Genomic DNA, 15,840 nt, shown 5'->3' on the forward strand with positions numbered 1-15,840 from the left:
ACCTTTAAAAAATATTATTATTATTATTATTGTTGTTATTGTTATTATTTATACAAACAGTGTGTATGCTTGTGTTTGCAGGAGAGCACATGTGCCTGAGGTTAGGGACATCCCCTGGAGCTGGAGTTACAAGTTGTAAGCCGCCAATGTGGGAGTTGAACCTGGGTCCTCTGTGAGAACAGTACATGTTCTTTTTTTTTTTAATACTTTATTTTTTTAATATTTATTTATTCATTATGTGTAAGAACACATTAGCTGTTCTCAGACATACCAGAAGCAGGCATCAGATTTCATTACAGATGGTTGTGAGCCACCATGTGGTTGCTGGGATTTGAACTCAGGACCCCTGGAAGAGCAGTCATTGCTCTTAACCACTGAGCCATCTCTCTAGCCCCCAACAGTACATGTTCTTACCCACTGAACTATCCTAGCAGTCCAAGAAACAAATGTTTAAGGAAGAAAAAATCTGTGCTAAAGTTAGTATGGAATCTTAAGAAGTCACAAATAGCCATAGCGATCTTACAAAAGTTAGGAGACTTCCATACAAAGCTTGCTACAAAGTACAGTAAGCAGAACTTCTGCAACATCAGCATGCACGGATGTAACAGAGCCCAGGACAGCTCACTCACTCATGGCACAATTCTCAAATGGCTTTGATGAGGAGGGGCCGGAGAAGAGGGCTCAGCCAGGAAAGTGCTTGCAACTAAACCTGACAATCTGAGTTTAGTCCCTGAGACCCACATGGCAGCGCACTGACAACTGTTCATACCCGTTCTGCAACTTGTGCATGATCACACACACACCCTAAGTAAATAAATGGAAAAACAAGCTAAAAAAAAAACCAAAACAAAACAAGGAAGGAAGCACTCTAGGAATGATTCTGGGAACTCGGATATTTACCAGCAAGACAACAGAGTTGCCTCAGTGGACCTCAGAGGAGGGAGACTAGTCTGTGTCAAGAAGCCGGGCTGCTGTGCAGTACCGAGGTCATGGTGCCAATGGAGTGCCTGGGTAAGACGCTAATGTGGGGACCACATACCTGTGAGCCATTTCCCCTTATAGGGCCACAGGCTAGCCCATGGGTGGTGTGGGAACACAGGTGTGGATGCCGAACTGGAGCCATGCACTAAGGAGCTGAGGGGGGCAGGAAGCACCAGTAGAGGGGGCCACCAGACCACACTGCCCCCACTCTGGAGCAGCTCCACCTCTCCCTGCTAGCAGGAGCACCTCACCATCACCTCCTGTTCCCTCTCCTGGGTCCTGTTCTCAGAGGGTGACTCACCTGTTCAGCCTTCCCATTTTCTCTCCCACCATCGACTCAGATCTACATTCATCCCTGGGTCTTTCTCCTCCAGGATGATCAGTAAAGCAGAGAACCTTCTGAGTGCTGGTGTTCAGCTGTCAGCATATAGTAGGTGCTCAATAAACATGTAAGGCTAGGACGTGGGAGAAGAGATGGAGAAAACAAACAGAATCTAAGGCCAGAGGCCTGAGATGGGGTCTGTTTGCCACTGCACAACTCAGCAGCCCCAGGAGGGCTCTGAGAGCCAGGGCACCTGACCCCCAAGCACAGGGGCTGCTGGAGTGGGCACAACTGGCTGCCAGAGAGAATGTCAGAAGGTCAGGAGAGTAAATGGAGGCACCCAGTGGTCAGTACCCCACCAGAAGGAGAACAGGCTTTCTGGGAGAAAGGTGAGGAGAGAGGAACGGGTTCAGATCTTCGGCAGGGGTGCCCCCACCCTTGGCACACTACTTCCCTTCTGCACTTAACTGCTCTGAGCTTCAGTTTTTCACTTCTGCTAAATGGTGACTGCACCAACCATTAGGTCACAGGGCAGAGCCTACCCCACTAGGACTCAGCCTGGTGCTGATGCCGTGCAGGGACAGGGGATTAATGGCTATTCCTTGCCTTGTAACGGGGAAGCACCACCCAGTACAGAGGAGACCCAGGGTGACAGCTAGGATTCAGGCAGGAACTGAGTTCATTGCATACAGTTTGATGGGGTACCCTGCCTGCCCCCCAATTTCTGAGGTTATTTTCCCCTCTCCACTCCGACATGTGTGCCCTTAGCTCATGCACTGTTTGCCCTGGATCAGATCCTGACTTGTGGTCCTGGGTTCACCTGTTTGGGAAAGGTGGGGGTTGACTGGGGGCAGATCCTGGCTCAATAACAGATTATCCCGAGTTGCCACCAGTGGAGCTGATTGGCAGCTGCACTCTGGGCAGGGATAACTGGGACTCTGCCTTGTCAAAGTAAGCAGAGGTCTGAAACTCTGGAATTTATCTGCAGAGACTAGCATCTCCACATGTTGTGTGGGGACAGACAGAGGGGAAGCAAATCTAGCAGACAGGTTTCTTCCTAAATATGTGGCCCTGCTCATCAGGGTCGACCTGGGTAGGGGACAGATAAGGACCCTCACTCATATCCCACCAACCAAAAATCAAAAAAGCCCTAAGCAGGACAGGTGAGACCAGAGAGCCAGTTCAGGGCAAGACTGCAGGGGAGAAAGCGACAACATAACCCCTTGTCTTCCCCAGCAGTCCTGTGGCTCAGTTGCGACTCACTGGACTGTCCTCCGCTCCTAAGGTCTGGGGTGGGGAGGTCTATGGGTTGTAATAAGGGGTCCTGGGCGGCACCAATGCCAGGTAAGCTGTGTCCTACAACAGTTCACTCTGGGTCCCCTGACTTTTGCCGGAGCATCGGGAAAGTTCACCGGATCGTAAGAGGAAGCAAGGCAGCCCCCAGCTAGAAAGAAGGGGAAGGGGAGGTTGTTCAAGAGCCAGCAACTCGGTCGCAGTTCGGGATGGGAGGGAGGCTGCCGGGCCCAGGAAGAGGAGGAAGATTCCCCCTGTCCATCCCACTTCGGGGTCAGAAGAAAGTTAAGGCCAAGGAGTTGCTTCTGGCTAAGGCAGGGCTGTGCGGGCTGTGTTCACGTAGTCGGGGGCAGGGGGCTCCGCGGCTCGTCTCCCTTGGCATCCCGGGGCCACCCTCTCCCGCGGGGTTCCTCCGAGCCCCGCTGCTGGCTCCCCCAGGCCCGCGGCCCACCTTCTACCGCGGCCCGCCTTCCCGGCGGCGGGAGCGGGGCCCAGGCCGGCGGGCGGAGGCGGCGCCACCCGGGGCGCTGACGTAGCGGCCGCTCGGCGGCCGGGGGTCCCTTCGGTGGGGCCGCGGCTCCCCGCCCGCCGCCCCCGCGCGTCCATTCGCTTTGTGTCCCGCGCGCGGCCGGGCCCCCCGCGCACTCTCAGCCCTGCGCCCGGCGGCCCGGCGGGCGGCTCCCGGCGCGGCCCCAGCAGCCCGCGCCGGCATTGTGTGGACGCGCCCGGACGCGAGTGCGCGCGCGGGCCCTGCCGAGCGCCCCCGGCCCCGTCCGCTCCGGCCGCGGCGCCCGCGCCCGCCGCCCCCGCCGCCCTCGCCGCGCGGCCCCCGGCCCGGCCCGGCCCGACCCGGGCAGCGCAGCGGCGGGGCGAGCGGCGGCGCGGCAACATGGCGACGGTGCCCGTGTACTGCGTCTGCCGGCTGCCCTACGACGTTACCCGCTTCATGATCGAGTGCGATGCCTGCAAGGACTGGTTCCACGGCAGGTGAGCGCGCCGCGGCCCGCTCGACCCACCGAGCCCCGTGCTCCGGTCGCGCGCCCCGGGCCCCGCCGGGCACCGCAACCGCGTTCGGCCGCCGGGCCGCGCGCCCTTTTGTGCCCAGGGCGGGGGCGTACGGCCGCCGCGCACAAAGCGAGGCCCGCGGCCGGGGCGGGCGAGGGGCGCGGGGAAGTTGGGGCTCCGGCCGCGATGGGGCTGGGACCCGGTCGTCTGACAGCGGGGCCGCAGTGGCCGCGGAGGCCGGGAGCCGGACGAGGCCCAGGCCCGGGGCCCCGGCCGCCAGCCCCCTGCGAAGTTGCAGGAACTTTCCCCGCGCGGGCTCGGGGCGGCCGGGCCGGGAGAGGCGAGCGCGCGGCCCGGCGCGGGTCCCCCGAGAGGCGCGACTGGCGGGCTCCGGAGCTGGCAGGGCTCGGGTGGACCGGGGGGCACGGTAGCGAGGTAGCGGCCAGTGCCCCCAGACTGTGCCGGAGCCCGGGAACCTCCCCAGGACCTTGTCCTGACGGACAGGACCCCTCCGGGGACCCCGCGTGCCTACTGGCTCGGGCCGGCCTGTGGGCCTAGGCGGGAGTGCAGTGACAGACCGAGAAGAGTGTCTGTGTGTTGGGGTGGGGGTGTTGTGTGGCTTGGCCGCCTATTTCCTGGCCTGCTCGGCTCCCCATTTTCCTTTTCTCAGCTTCAGGCAGAGACACCCCAGTTTTGACATGACCTTATGCTCTTTAAGGAAGATGGGGAGGAGGGAAAGAGGTAAGCTTGGAGATACTAAACCCGCCCTCTGGGCCCTTGACGGTGGCCATGACCTGGCCTTGTGTCTACTTTTTAAGAGCCTAAGTCCCTTCCTACTTAGAAGTAAGAGGAGGAGAAAGAGGTGATCATCCTGCTTAAACTGCTCCAACAGGTTCTCTTGTGTTTGACTTTGCCTGTGGGATGTGCTTGGGCCTCAAGAGGGCTGGCCTGAAGCTGGACAGGTCTGTCTGTCCCCTGGGTGTGAGTTTTTAGCAGCTAGTAGCAGGCTGGAGGGAGAGAAAGGTGTATGGTTCCGGACAGTCCCTGCCCTTCCTTTTAGAGAGAAGACCCTTCTGTTATCTCACATCCAGGATCTTTAGGGAGTCTTGAAAAAGAGCTGTGGTCTCTGGTCTAGTCAACTTTAAGTATGGGAAGCTAGGCAGCCAGGATGTGATGGGCCTCCTCATATCTGTAGGCCCTGGGACAGAGGCCCACTCTTACAGGGCAACCTGGCTGGCCTTACTAGGGGTAGCCCTTTATAGCTCACTAGAGTATCCTGTGTTGCCTCCCCCAAATATCTAGGGCTGTGGAGAGCACTCAGAGCTGTGTGACCCTTGGGCTCTGCTCCAAACAGGGCCACTACAAACAGTGACCAACTGGCATCCATCTCTGAGGGGGTTGTAGCCAGATCACAGTGGGTAAGAGCCTAGAGGCCTCTCCAAATCCAGAAACGCTGGGAATCTGGACTTGAGTAGCCCTGAGAGTGGTGGCACCTCTTCTTCCTGTCTCAATCCAGGGCCTATAGCACTTCTGGGTACCTGTCAGCTGGGCTGCTGCTTAGGCAGAGAAAGGGGGGAGGGATGAGATAATTGACCAGTCTTTATACTGGAAGAGGTTTGTTGTTTATTGTTTGCTTTGCTTTTTGAAGCTCTAGTCACCTTACTATTTCTCTGAGGATTTTGAAGTGATCTGAGACAGGCAGTTGATTAGCTCAGATGCATTTACACGTATTTGGGGCTCTGGGCAGTAAAAGGGGTCACTCATGGCAAGTGTTTTTGTATGCTCAAGCGCACCCGAGTGGTGCTTCTTTGTGGGTCTAGAGCTCTCACTAGCTTTGTGCTGGGTCAAGGGTTGGGGCCTCAGTGAGACAGGGAGGGAAAGGCCTGGGCCCCTTCCTGCTCCCGTAGCCTGGGACAGATCCCTGGGCCTCTCTCTAGTCTCTCTTTTTCAAGAGTGGAAGGTGTGTGGTCAGCTGCCTGTGTATCTCTCCTCCAGTTAGTCTTGGAAGACCCCCCTCATGGTTCTCTTCAGAGCTGTGTAGCACCTGGATTGTTAATTCCCTCAGAGTTTACATTTTACCTCAAGTTTGAACAGCTTGTATGATTTTACACTTTTGATCTTGAGGAAACAAGGCTTTCTGAAGAAATTTTTAAAATGGCATCCCCAGGAGCAGTAGAACATGTGTATAATCTGCGTGCCAGGGAGGTTGAGGGCAGGAATATCAAGAGTTCAAGGCCCTCCTTGGTTGTACATCGAGTTGGAGGTCAGTCAGCCTTGGGTATCTGAGACCCTGTCTCAAAAGAAGCAACAAAGGCTGGTGAGGAGGCTCAGCAGGTAAAGGCTTTCTGCCAAGCCCAGTTCTAATCCTAGGACCCACGTGCTAGATGCAAGATATCCTCTGACCTACCATGGCATGAGCTCCCCTCCAAAATAAAATTTAAAAGTAATAAACAATATATACCAGAACACCAGTAGCAGCAGAAGGGTAGAGTTTGGCTGCACATACCTTCTATTCCACTTGTAAGTTACTTAGTTGGCTATGCCAGCATTGAAACCAAGGCGAGAACTTTGGCTCAATACTCCAGACTGAACGCCACCCTTTATTTAAACTTCTTTAGCCAGGTTTCCCTCCTGGATGTACTTTTGGTGTTTCCAGATCCCACACCGAATTGGATTCCTTACCCTGGCAAACACTTCTTTTAAAAGGAAACTTTGTATCATTCTCCAAAATGGAGCATCATTGTAACTTGCAATACACAGTAACCATAAAAATAAACACAGTAGCCAGGCAGTGGTGGCACAGGCCTTTAATTCCAGTCCTTGGAAGATGGAAGCAGGTGGGTATCTGAGTTCCAGGCCAGCCTGGTTTACAGAGTGAGTCCCAGGATAGCCAGAACTGCATAGAAAAACCCTGTCTTGAAATAAAAAAATAAAATCCCCACAGTAACTAGAATGCCTCAGTTTGTTCTACCTGGGGTCACATTACCCATTTTCAGCCAGCTTTGCTTTGGGGAGGATTAGAATGAGGATCTCTTAAGTCACCCATGCTTATAGCATGGAGTGGTGATGCTTCACTGCTTCCGTGGCCTAGAACTTCCTTGGCACGGCTGCTTTCTTAATCCTAAACTGAGTCCAGGGTGAGTGTGCCTCTGAGATGGCACCCTTGCAAGTAATGTCTTTGGGGACAGCCCTATGCCATGAGGTATGTGCCACCCCGAAAAGAACTTATTCTGCGTTTCTTGGGGAAGGACAGTGTGGAGCGTGGGGAAGGACCCTCTCCATTCTGTCCCTGAAATGTACAGCCCGTGTCAGTGGCCATGGCAAGACTCCCCATCCGATCCTGTCTTAGCCATGTCTGATATTCCTTCTGCTTTTCTGGGCTTCCTGTGGTGATCCCTGGAAGTTGGTCTTGGATTCAGAAGGGATAGATTTGAACGCAATACCTTGTAGGAAGCAGCTGGAGACTAGTTGCCCCCAGAGGTGTCAAGTCTGGTCCATTTGTTAGGGACCTAGAGCTCTACAGGGGCCTTGAGAACCTGTTCTCTTTAGAAATCTTACTCCTGTGCAGAGCTTCTTGGTTAAAGAACCATACTCCTTCCTTGTGTCTGTATCATCTCTTGGGTCGATGGGAGCAGACCCCATGCCAGCACTCCTGCCTGATGCTTGTGTTGGAGGCCTCTCATTGTCAGTGACTTGCTTGGAAGAATTTTGACCTCTGGGAGGCAGGAATGGCTACATAAATTCATCCAGCATCCTTAAACCTGACCTTCTGACCCTCTTAAGGGTGATCATTCTATCAGAAGGTTCCTTGGAGGCATTGCCAATAAAATTGACTTTGGAAAGCTTAAAAGATGAGCAGGTGACTTTAGCGACAAAGGTTTCACTTGTCTCTCAGTAAATTTGTTCCATGTTCTAAGGAGGGTCTCGGAGATGGCAGTGAGACCTCTGGGGTGGCTGGGTGGACTGCTTGCCTGTCTGTTCCTGGGCTCTTGCTTGCAGGTGGACTTCTAGCTCACTCCTTGTGGGGGTGAGTGCTATGTCTTAGAGTAGCAAATGGGATCTGTGGGAGCAAAGTAATAGGAATGAAGGCAAGGAGGTCAAGAAGAAGGGGCTGAGGTTTGGGCAGGGAATGCACTGTGGGGTGCAAGGGAGGGAGGGGGTGGTGGCTGAGGAGCTGGGTCAAGGTTCTGTTGTTATTTTTCCTTCCTTCCTTCCTTCCTTCCTTCCTTCCTTCCTTCCTTCCTTCCTTCTTCTTCCTTCTATTTTGAGACAGGGTCTCACTGAGTAGCCTAGCCAGCAGTGAAGCCTTTATCCTCCTGCCTCATCCTCCCGGGTGCTACAGTTAAAGGCTTGTATTACCCTACTTGAGACAGGTTTTGTCAGAATCCCTGTGACTGCTGTTGGGGCAGATGTGAGGTAGGGGAAGGAAGCTATTATTTAAGTGAGGGGATAAGGCTTCTGGGGACATCATGTCTCTTTGTCCCTCTGCCTGGGGGCTCTGTTTCTATGTCCGATTCCCTCAGACCAAGATGGACTATGTGGGTTTTCATTGTGTCCACTTATCCTTAAGGTCCCTGGAGTAGCGTTAGATTTGGGTACCTGGAGACTGTGGCAGTGCTCAGCATGCCAGCTCTGTTTTAGCTAGCCACATTTGTGTCTCACAGGAAGGAGACATGGCCAAGAGGGGTCTCGGCTAACAGAGACTCTGATCCTGAATGTGGGAGGAAACCCTTCCCACTGAGACAACATGCAGGCGTGTGTAGGAATAACAATTCACCACTAACAAAAGTTATAATATAACATTTATTTATATGTATGAAAGTTTTGCTTGCATGTATATATGTGTACCATGTGCATGCCTGGTACCTGTGGAGGTCAGAATAGAGTGTCATATTCCCTGGAACTGGAATTATGGATGATTATGTGGGTGCTGGGAATTGAAACTTAGACCTCTATAAGAGCAACATGTGTTCTTAACCTCTGAGACATCATCCACCCCCCAACTCATCATTTTAAGACAGGGAATTCTCCCTATGTGAGTTTGTGAAGTTCTGGAAAAAGTGGGAAGAATGTCCACTCAGCATCCAGGAAACCAGGAATCCAAACAGTGTTTCCTAAGAGAGGCAGATGTCTGGAAGGAAGCGGCGTCCTGTGAGCCTTATCCCAATGTCCATGATGTTTGTTTGTTTAAACTGGACATTTTTGGCTGGCAACGGGCATGGAACAAGCACAGGATCGCAGCCCACGTTTGTTTGGGGCCAATTGGGCATCAGGCATAACTCCAGATGGCCCAAGATCTGGGACACCAAGTGACAGCCCTGCTGTCCCAGGCCACTTTCTTTCCTTCTTCCACCTTTTCCTGATTGTACCTCACATTTGCCAGACTCTTAGAAAGAACGAAGGGGTTGCTGTTGAACCAGACTAACACCACATGGTAGAGGGCCCTGCAAGAATCCTCTAACTTCTCAGTCTCCAGGGTGGGAAAAACAAGTCTACCACTTGGGTCCTGAGACTAGTCCGTGACAACAAGGCTGTCAGTGCTGAATGCCTGTGGGACTATGGGGTGCCATCCTGTCTGGTCCCCATAAAAAAACTGTGAGTAGAAGGAAGTCTGCTAGGCCACAGTGTCAACTCCATTCTCAGCGCTGATCCAGTTGGCTTTCCTGACCCTAGCAGTTGTACTGTGAACCAGGGCAGGTGGGTGTGCTCACCTCTAAGAGGGTGTGGTGAGGAGGAGGTACCTTGCATGTACTTTTGGTTTAAGATTTGAACACACACTGGATGCTGATAACCACATGAGTTTATGAATAAGACAGTGTGGTGTGGTGTGAGCCCAACAAGAGGTCCACAGGCAGTGCTGGCTCCAGAGGGATCCCTGCTCCAAATAGCCACCTGAATAATCCGTGCTGGGTCTCAGTGTGTCCCCCCTCAGGCCGGGTTTCTCTCTTACCTTTCCTTCCTTGCTTGCTGGTCATCTTTAGTGCCCATATTTCTGGTGACTTCTACTCTCAGCTTTGAGGTTTGGTGGCCCTGGATGAGTAGTACCTTGTCCACACCAAAGCACTGAGTTTAAAAAACAGAAAAACCTATCTGGAACTCAAGCCCTGAGACCCGGAGGTCTCGGGCAAGTGCAGCAGCCAGCCTCTAGTGTTTCTGAACAGACAGGTAAAATTCAGCTAGTGTAATGTTAACCATGCGAAGGCAGGCAGACGCTTTACTTCTGCACTACAGAAGGACGAGCAGTGACACTCAAGGTGTGTGTGTGCTATGGGACCCTCCCTTCTGTCTAGTTCCCAAGCATCTTCATCCTCCAGCAGTAAACCGTCTGTCCATCAAGCAGCTGTGTGTCTTTCTGCCTGACCCTATCCCCTTCTGGCCCTGTGGACTTATCTGTTCTCAGGATATTTTGTGTAGACACACTCATACAACATCGGGCATTTTGAATCTGGCTTCAGTTTTTGAGGCTCATTCATACAGTGCCATGTGTTAGTATTTATTTATTTGTTTATTTATTTACTTACTTACTTACTTACTTTTTAAATAGCTGAATAACATTCTACTACCTGGGTGGGTGACCAGGCTGTAGTTGTCTATTGTCAGTTAGCTTGGGTTTGGGCAGCCTCCACCGGGGACCGTTGTATAGCGTTACCATGCACATTTGTGCACAGACGTTTGGCTGAACACCTGTTTTCAGTTTTCTGTGTGTACTAACCACATGTGTTACCACCGAACTGCACCCCCAGCCCTATATTTAACTTTTTGAGTAACCAACAGGGTATTTGCTACAGGGCCCGCCCCGATCGTCACCAGCGCTTACTGTTTTCCAGTCTTTTTATTATAACCATCTTCACGGGGTGTGGGTGTGATGTAGTGTTTGGTGGTGGTTTTGACTTGTTCCTGACAATTGATGGTGCAGGGTGCCTTCTTTGCCTCTGCTGGCTGGTGTTTTAGTCTTCGGCTTTGAGAAATATCTACTCAACCCCCTCAACCCCTATCCCCCAGTGTGGGAGATGGAGTCCAGAGCAGAGGCACACTCACCCCCCAAGTTTCATTGTCTACTTTAGTTTACTATTTATCATGTGTGTTGGGCTGTGGGTACATGCTCCCATGCCACGGCACGCGTGTGGTCAGAGGACAGTTTTCAGGAGTTAGGTTTTTCCTCCATTGTGTGGGTCCAGGGCATCAAACTGAGGGCACCAAGCTGGGCAGCAAGCGCCTCTCCCCACCAAGCCGTCCTGCTCACCCTTTCCTTTGTCCTCTTAAAACTGGATTGTTTCTCTTCATCGTGAGCTTTAGCACTGCTGAGTATGTTCTAGCCACCATACCTGATCATCAGATACGTGGTTTGCAAGGGTTGTGTTGTATTTTGCTTTTCTATTTCCCTGGGTTAATTTTTCATGTTCTTGATACCATCCACTGGTGATAAGAGCTTTAATGAGATCCAGCTTACTTACTTATTCATATTTTTGTTCATGCTTTTAGAGTCTTAAGAGTCTCTTGTGAAATCAGTTGTTAGGTTTACTCTAGTGACTTCTTTGAAGAATTTCATACTTTCAACTCTTTACTTAAAAAAAACATTTATCTATTTACTTGTGTGTGTGTGTATGCTCATGAGCATGTATACACTGCCATGTACATGTCAACGTGTTTGTTGCTTGTGCGTGTACTGAGCACACACACCCCATCCTGCATGTCAGTGTGTGTGCATGTGTGTATGTTGCATGTGTGTGTATGTTGCATTTGTGTGTGTGTGTGAGTGCATGCACACTATCATGTACATGTGGAAGTCAGAGGAAAACTTTTGAGACTTGGTGTTGTTCTTTCTCCATGTGGGTCCCCAGGAATCTAGCTCATATTTACAGCCTTGGCGGTAAGCACCACATAGCCACTAAGAAGTCTCCCTGGCCCTCAACTCTTAGATTTAGGCTTTTAAAAATTCCTCTATTTTATTTGGTGTTGTTGGTTTTTGTTTGTTTTTGAGACAGTCTTATTATGTGGTCCTGACTGTTTTACAGTCAGGCTAGCTTTGAACTCACAGAGATCCACCAACTCTGCCTCCTGAGTGCTGGAATCAAAGCCGTGCACTTCCACATTTGGCTTTTAATTTTTTTTAATTTAATTTTTTTTTTTTTGGTGTGGTAGAGAACACATGCCACAGTGTGTGTGTGAGTGTGTATATGTGTGTGTATGCGTGCGTGTGTGCATGTGTGCGCGTGTGTGTGCATGTGTGTGTGTGTGTGTGTAGGTCAGAGGACAACTTGCAGAAATCTGTTCTCTTCTTCTATCATATGGGCCCTGGGGAATTGAACTCAGATCATCAACTTTAGTGGCAAGCACTTTTAGGTATTTGTTTCATTGTTCTATGTAGGATCTCGGGTAATTTATTTATTTATTATTTTCATACCAGTGCTCACTGCTGTGATGAAATCCTAAGGTAGATGCCAAAAGGAAGAGAAGTTTTTGGTTCCTGTTTTTTGAGGTTTTTGACGTGGCTACTTGGCCGCATTCTTCAGGCTTGTGTACGTCATGCTTTTGGACATGCTTTTATGTGTGCATACATGTGCGTGTGGAGGCCAGGGTCCATGGAAGTCCTTCTTCCAGCACTCTCTTTTAGTCTTCGTTCCCTTTCTTTCGTTTCCCAGACAGGCACTCTGGTTAGCCTGGAACTCCTTCCTTTGGCCAAGCTGGCCTGGCCAGCTGGCTGCAAGCCCCGTGGACCCTCCTGCTCTCTTCTCACCAAGCACTAGGATTACAGGAGGAATACCACACTGTGGGTTTGACGGGTTGTTGTTTTAACGTGGGCACCGGGGATCAGAACTCAGGTCCTTGTGGCAAGAACCTTAATGAAGGGCCAACTCCCCAGCCCCAGGGCTCTAGGTGTGTTGACACAGTCTTGCTGTGGCTTAGCCTCTCCTCAGTCCCGTGGCCCTCTGACTCAGCTTCCCATGTGCTGGGGTTCTAGGTGTGTGTCATAGCACTTGGCTTCCCACAGGGTTACTGACGTTCACTTTTGCTCAAGGGAATAGCCTCCCTTGTTGAAAATCATGTGGACATAAGGGTTTATTTCTGATCTGTCACTTCTGTTTCCTAGGTATTTATGCATACCTTTGGCCCAGTGCCACACAGTTTTGAGGACTGTGGGTTTGTAGTGTGTTTTGAAACCAGAAGTGTGAGTCTTTATGTTTCATCCCTGACTATTTGGGACCAAGTAGCCCCTTGCAATTTAATGTTTAAATTGGAGGGTTGACCGCTACATTTCTGCAAAATTGAAAATAAGGAAAAAGGAGACGAGGCAACTGTATTTTGACAGGGATTGCAATGCCTATAGGTTGCACCTTGCTCTCTTGACAGACTCAAGTCTTCTGACTGGGCTGAAATAGAGTCTTCTGTGCTCCTTTAAGGTTAAATGAGGCTAGGGAAGGAGCTACCTGACTGGGCTCCCTGTGGCCAGCTATGTCGCCTGCAGTGGAGAGACAGTGAGTGAGAGTACAGATGCTTCAGGGGCGGCCTAGGGGCAGGACTGGGAAAACAGCTGCTCAGACTGTCTGCTTGTGTGAGGGGCAGGCCTCCCTGCCCCACAGGAGCAGCTTAAAGGAGCTAACATGACAGTAACCCAGATTTGGTATGTGTGCTGGGTAGAGCTGTGTCCTCAGGAGCTCTCGCTGAGTGTGTGCACCCTGAGCTGGTCCCATACATGGCACGTTTGGAGTATGGCGTGCAGGATGGGTAGCCCTGCTGGAGAATATAAGGCCCCACTTACTCTTATACACAACACTGGGCCAGGCAGAGGCCAACATTCAGGCAAGTGTGAGAGTATGATGAGGGTTGCTCTGCCCCACCCGAGCTGCCAGGCTGCAGCAGACACCCTGGCCCAGTGCTCTAACAGTGTGGTGGTGTTAGTGACCTCTGCAGCAGATAAACATTCAGACTACAGATCCGTGGGGCTCAGTGATGTCAGCTCTCTATTTTCCTTCCCCTTAGGAAATCCCATTGGGAAGCCGTGTGCATTCCTGAGACCTGGACAAACATGCAGGGCAGGTGGGAGATACTCATGGGAATGCAGGTTGGCTACAAGGCCCTACTGTGGGGCAGTGGGGCCTTTTCAGTGAGCTATACTCCAAGACTGACTGGCATAGTTGGGAAAAGAACAAACACTGACCCAGAATCCAGGCCTGTCTCCATATGGGAAGGACTGGGAACTGAGTTCTGAGACCCGTGCCATCCTGGGGCAATCCAGTCTGTCTCAGAACATATTGAGGACGGGATGCAGATGCACAATGCCACTTTCCTCAAATGTGAAGACGTGTCACCATGAGTGCCTGTGGTGTCTCTGCCTCAGAGTGGACAGAATTCTGCGACACACACACCCCGCTCCCACATAGCCGCCTGTGACAGGTGCTGTAGGCCCTCCCCTGGGAGCATCGTTTCCTGCTTATGCTTTGCATATGGCCCTGGCCACCTCTGATGCCACTCTGACCTTGCAGCAACTCCCCAGTGGGCCTTTGGTATGAGACTGCTCAGAAGAAGTCAACCAATCAGGTCCCCGGAATCATGGCCCCACTGCTGGTGCTGGCAAAATCAAATGCTGGAGGGAGAATTTCCTGCCACCCTTGGCAGTGCCTGGTGACTACACATTATGCACAGTGGTTTCTGACCTCCAGCTGGGCACAGGCGTCTGCACAGGCCATTCATAGATTCAGGAGGCATAGTGGTAACTTGGCTCCTTATCTGTCTGTCCATCTAGCTAGCCACATTTCCTGGGGTGAGGGATGAGGGACTTCCAGGGTAAGGGATGACAGCCTGGATTGAATGGTAGAGAGGCCCAGGGTGAGCAGTAATGCCTCTGTAAGTAGAGAGATCACCCGGGAAGGCGTCTCGTCCTGCCATCCCGTGTGCCCTTTGGAAGGTCTGAGCCTGCCGCACTCTGTCCCTGCCTTGAGCCCACCAGTGTCCTTTGGACAGTGGAGACAGTGGCCGCCTTTGAGATTCTCATGGTGCAGCGTCATCATGTGACCCACTTGCCCCAGCCTGTGTATGATTGACCCTTGGTCTTCCAGCGCTGTTCTGTCATTGATGCCTGCTGGCCTCTCTGATCTGTCCCCTGCCTCTTGGGGGTTGTGGTCAGGCCCTGGCATTGTGCTGTCTGGATTGGAACTAACCCAGCAGTTTGGCAGTCTGCACGTGACTCCCTATGGCCTAGTAGCAGTCTTCTTTTGGAGCCCTATCTCTCCCACTCTGCACCACAGCTGGAGTGGGTCCCAGCAAGCAGTCCTGCAGGATAGAGGGGGACCGCTCTGGGTGTGTACGTGTCAGCCCTGGAGAACTCTGCTCTAGTCTGGAGCTGTGAGAAAGGCTGCCTGGGGACCGAAGAGATCACTCACTGGTTGAGAACGTATGCTGTTCCTGCAGAAGACTCTCGGGTATCAGGACCTAGCACCTGTGTTGGTGATTCATGGCCACCTATAACTCCAGCTCCAGGACATCCAACACCATCTTCTGGAATCCATGAGCATCTGTGCTCACGTACATTCCCACACAGAGACACAGACACGTAAAAGTTTAATTTTAAAAAACAGATACAAATCTAATAAGAACCAAAGCAAGAAAGACAGAAGGAGGATCTATGGACTGCCTGGGCCAGATGCAGCCCTTCTCAACCTTAGACACAAAGCAAGGCACGCTTGAGAATAACTCCGTGTCGCAAGAGCAGAGCCAGCTTGACTGAAGGTTTCCCCTTTCACCCCTTGAACTCTAATGCTTAATGGGGCCCCGAGGGCAATTCTGGGAGTGGCCTAATGGGATTTATGTTGGGGATATCCCTGGCACCTTGTGGATCTTTTAGGGTGCTGAGAGCATGAAACTGCTTTCGGGGAGCCCGGACCCTGGGACTGGAGCACCTGCCTTATACCTCATGCCCTGTGAATCTTTCAGTTCCTCTCAGAAGCACCCTATCATCTGCAGAGCTGGAAAGGATCTGAGAGCAACTTCAAGTGTGGAGGCAGCAGCTTTAAACAGGAGAATTTGTGTTCGAGTTGAGAAACTTTCTAATAATTGAAACTGGCCCCCAGGGGATCCCATGGAGAGAAATGAGGTCTGTGGTAAACAAGGACCGCTCGGTTTTGTGCTGTTGTTCCAGACTAGAGAATGTTTGGGGGTGGGGCCTGGCCTGTGCACTGTGGTCTATGTAGTTCTGGTCTTCATCCTGCAGATGCCTGGAACACCTCATAGAGTGGCGATAA

General features: G+C 51.8%; 1 protein-coding gene across 1 annotated transcript in view; it reads left to right on the forward strand.

Moving 5' to 3' along the window:
* The first annotated feature begins 3,424 nt into the window (after positions 1-3,424).
* Phf2 (PHD finger protein 2) overlaps positions 3,425-15,840 on the forward strand; it is a 66,321-nt gene continuing 53,905 nt past the window's right edge. Inside the window, exon 1 of the mRNA XM_052157706.1 lies at positions 3,425-3,583. Coding sequence (XP_052013666.1) covers positions 3,486-3,583 — 98 coding nt within the window. The 5' untranslated portion in view covers positions 3,425-3,485. The remainder of the gene's footprint in view (positions 3,584-15,840) is intronic.

This window comes from Apodemus sylvaticus, chromosome 14 (genome assembly GCF_947179515.1).
Source record: "Apodemus sylvaticus chromosome 14, mApoSyl1.1, whole genome shotgun sequence".
NCBI lineage: Eukaryota > Metazoa > Chordata > Mammalia > Rodentia > Muridae > Apodemus > Apodemus sylvaticus.